This window comes from Rhincodon typus, chromosome 21 (assembly GCF_021869965.1).
Source record: "Rhincodon typus isolate 14 chromosome 21, sRhiTyp1.1, whole genome shotgun sequence".
NCBI lineage: Eukaryota > Metazoa > Chordata > Chondrichthyes > Orectolobiformes > Rhincodontidae > Rhincodon > Rhincodon typus.
Window position 1 is genome coordinate 35,998,873 of NC_063352.1, and position 4,097 is coordinate 36,002,969.

The following is a 4,097-nucleotide window of genomic DNA, read 5'->3' on the forward strand; positions in this document are numbered from 1 at the left end:
GACTGAGTAACATTCTGGAAGAATCTTCTGTGTGTCGCTGCAGTGTTTCCTGTTTTGGCATATATTGCAGTCACAGTGCACCTATCGTTAGAGGGGTGGATACTAATTCCCAGTGAGAGGGACACCACGTGTAAAACTGTCATAGGATAGTAAATTAGTGTTATTTTCTCAAGTCAATAATCTAGGAATTATCCATCCATTCAGCATTTTGTTTTTTATTTTGGTCTCCAGTTTCTCCATCTCTTTCAGTAATTTTAATTTTCAAACGATTCTTTTCTAATTCTGAGATTGGATGATTGTTCTATTGTTGTGGTTAACATTTTTAATTAAACTAATCCCTAGGGACTTTTTTTTGCAAGTCTTCCTGCTTAACCTGTTTATGGAAATTCCTGTTTTTCCCGCTGGGGACAGGATTATGGAAGACTGATTAGAGTATTTTGTAAGTTAGTCTCCTAGGATTTTGTTTCGTTTGGTAAACAACTGAAAGACTTGCAGTGTCATCAACTTACCCGCCTTTAGAGCAACCACTCCATTTCCTCATTTGATCCTTTCTGGCATTGCTACATCTAGCTGAGACACACATCTTTGACTGCTACAACCCTCTAGTGCTTTGTCAAAATGGCTAATCTTTCATGTGTAACTGCCCATAGCTCTTCAGCTTTGGGAGAAGTACCAAAGAATTATAGTTCAAACACTGGGATCAAACGCACATAGCTTTCAGCAAGGCTCATTGTCTTTAATGCTCTGAAGCAGGATTCAGCCACCTTTTGTTTGTCTCCCCACCTCAGAAAGGCCTAAAGCATCTCTATCACTGAATCTCAGTAATTGATTACACTCTTGATACTTTTCCCCACTGGTTCAGTTGCTGGGAATATTTTCCTTTGTGTGCCCTAACACAAAATTGCAGAGTTCTTCAACAGATTGTTATATTGCACAATAAAGGAAGTGCTGCCTCTTTGATGGGCTCAGCTGAATTACAACTGATGTGCTGGGCGGCTCCAAAAAAAAATGCGGACATGGATTACCATACAGTAATTAGCAAACAACGAGACATTCTTCAAAAAGGTGAGATAGTTGGATCGCGTGCTGTTACAAAGGTATTTACATTCCAAGAATTTTTAAGACAGTCTTGTGTGGAAATCAGATACCAGGCATACTGTCAGAGTGTACAGTGACCTAAAAGTATATATATGTTTGTATGTAGTCCTCATTCAATTTTTTGCATATTTCCATCAAATCAAACAAAACATTTGTAAATATATTCATAACTTTGGCTATCTCAGCAAAGACAAAGCACGAACAAACCTGAAATAAAAACAGAAAATGCTGATAAAACTGAGCAAGTTTGGCAGCATCTGCGGAAAGAGAAACAGAATTAACATTTAGAGTCCAATGAGTCATCTTTGAAACTGATGCACAAACTGATACAATTCCAAAAAAACGTTTTTGGACTTGAAATGTTAACTCTGCTTCTCACTGTTTTTATTTCAGGTCCTCAGCATCCATAGTATTTGGCCTTTATTGGAAACCACTGAACTGGGAAGAATTTAAATATGGAATTGATTTTTTTCCTTCAAAGACAGAATTTATTAATAGCATTTTTTAAAAGTACATTACAAAACATCCTGACATGAAAATTACATAAAGTACAATAAAATTCAGGATGTTCCCATGCAGCATGGTCCATTCTTAGGCACCAAGAGATTTGGCAAATCTGGAACTCTCTCCCTAAAAGGTTTTGAATGCTGGGTGTCAATTGGAATTTTCAAGATTGAGTTTGATAGGTTTTTTTTGGGTGAGCATATGGTGGAAAATATCTTTGCGATTTCACTTCTGAACAGTCCAGTTCTAATTTTTCAATGTGTTGGACTCTGGTATCAGATGAAATAATTTCCCTCTAATTTCCATAACAAATCTTTATGATTTGACACACCTCTCTGTCAAAGTGCCCTCAAACATTCTATGAACTAAAATAAATATAAGCCATCTTTATGAAAGCTGAGCTCATAATGTAACCTTTTAAGCCCTGGTATAATTTTGGTGAGTCTACACTGCAGCCCCTCTCATAGCCCAATGTATCTTTTTGAATCTTACACTGTCCAAATCCAAGTGTAGTCCTCCAGAAAGCAACTAGGCAAGGTTCTCTGGAACTGAATAATAACTTGTATCCACTTTTTAATCCAAGCCTGGAGATAAAGGCCATTATACGATTAACCTTTTAGATAGCCATGTGTATCTCTGTACTACATTTTAATGACTTATCTATTTGGACACTCAGGTTTTCTTTCCTCTTCCAGGGTCTATTATCATTCTCTTAGAATAAGAATACATTCTGATTTATCATTCTTGAATCCACAGCAAGTGAACTCCCACTTCCAAACATTGAATTCCAAATGTCACAGCATCACTGACTCACTCAATCTTTCTTTGCCTTACGTACGTTCCGGCTCCCACCTTTGTTAACTTATTGGACATAGAAATTCACCTGTTTACCTTGCCAGTGAACTCTTTAAACAATTTAAACTAGATTATGACATTTCCTAACCTGCACACAGATTCTGAGCAGTTCAGTATACTGTTCATACACTTTGTCCTCATATTTTACGCTTATTTTTCTAGTTGTCTGAGCAAATTTCGCAAAGGTAAAATAATTACATTTGAATTCCGACTGGATCCACAGCTGAGGTATAAATGTTACTGTACAATATTGCTTCATGCAGTGGGATTGAGAGAAAGACAGCGGGAGACGGAGAGCAGTCAGTCAGACAGAGAGAGAGATCGGCTGGGATCAGTCATCCATCCTGTTAGAGAATTTAATTCTCAGCCCTGGGTGCAGTGAGCTCAGCTGCTGTCGAGATCCTACTAAAGAGCGCTGAACCCCTAAGACATACATAATGCCTGTGGGGTTAATAACAGCTGCTGGACGCCGTTACGAATCCAGGTATGAAAGAGACTCATCGATCATCCTGTGACTGCTCCGATCCAGGGACACGGGCAGGAGCTGCGGCCGCAGCGAGGGACACGGAGTAGGAAAGGAGCCGGGGGCAAAGCCGAGACCGTCACAGCCCCAGACTAAGCTCTACCTTTATCTCACAGACGTCGAAAGCGGGGTCCTCATGATAAGTGCGGCCTTGGGGATGATCTCTGACGGTCGGTGGGAGTGAAAGTCACAGCCTCTGGCTACTGATCAATCGCTGGATTCTTTACTGGTTGTGGGAAGATTAGAAAGGATCTAAGACTAAACTTGAATTCGGAGAATGCTGTGGGAAGTCGCTCCATAATCAAAGACAATATTCCCCATCTTCATCCACGGAACATAAGAAGGGTCTAGGCCCGAAACGTCGGCCTTCCTGCTCCTCTGATGCTGCGTTCATCCAGCTCTACACCTTGTTATCTCACATACAGGACTGATACTGGAGAATAAAGCAGCGACTAGGCCACAATTTCCTAGCAATGAACAGACATCACATCCGGTCACAGTGAATTTGGTGACGTAATTTCCGTCATGGTGAAGCCTGCCCAGGACAAGGGATAGTCGGGTCAGAGAGAGGTTGGAGGTCCCAATCTGCCGGATCCCCCTTCTTTTCCTTTTAGGCATTCCTTCTGTGTCTTACTATTCCTAGGAGTTATGGTCGGTTCGAGCCGCGGTTCTCGTTCGTGATAATCCCTCACTGATGCTGCCCACCAAAGACCAGGAGAACGCGGGGTCTTCCACAGAAGTGGAAGAGATCGGAATGGACCGAGAAGCCGCCAGGTTTGTGCGGTCAGGCAGTTTGAATGTTAAACAAACCGGATTCAGGAATAACGTAACTTTCCCCAGATGTTGTCCTCCAGCTCAAAAGAAAAAAAAACTTGACCCTTTGTCCTTTACAAACCGATCCCTCCATCCCCTTCTTCCCCCTCTTCCCCTTCCCACCCCCACCCTCATCCTCTTCCCACCCCCATCCTCATCCTCTTCCCCGCCATTCCAATCCCCTTCCCCACGACTCCCACACGCCCCACCCCGTCCCCTTGCTCCCCACATCCCTCCCCAAACCCCATCCCCATCATCATCCCCTCTAACCCCATCCTCTCTTACTCCCCGCCCCTGTGCCCAT

General features: G+C 42.3%; 1 protein-coding gene across 1 annotated transcript in view; it reads left to right on the forward strand.

The window, feature by feature from the left end:
- Positions 1-920: 920 nt before the first annotated feature.
- The window catches only part of LOC109928649 (heme oxygenase 2), a 13,293-nt gene continuing 10,116 nt past the window's right edge, over positions 921-4,097 (forward strand). The window contains exon 1 of the mRNA XM_020528596.2: positions 921-3,754. Within this exon, the coding sequence (XP_020384185.1) occupies positions 3,675-3,754 (80 nt within the window). The 5' untranslated portion in view covers positions 921-3,674. The remainder of the gene's footprint in view (positions 3,755-4,097) is intronic.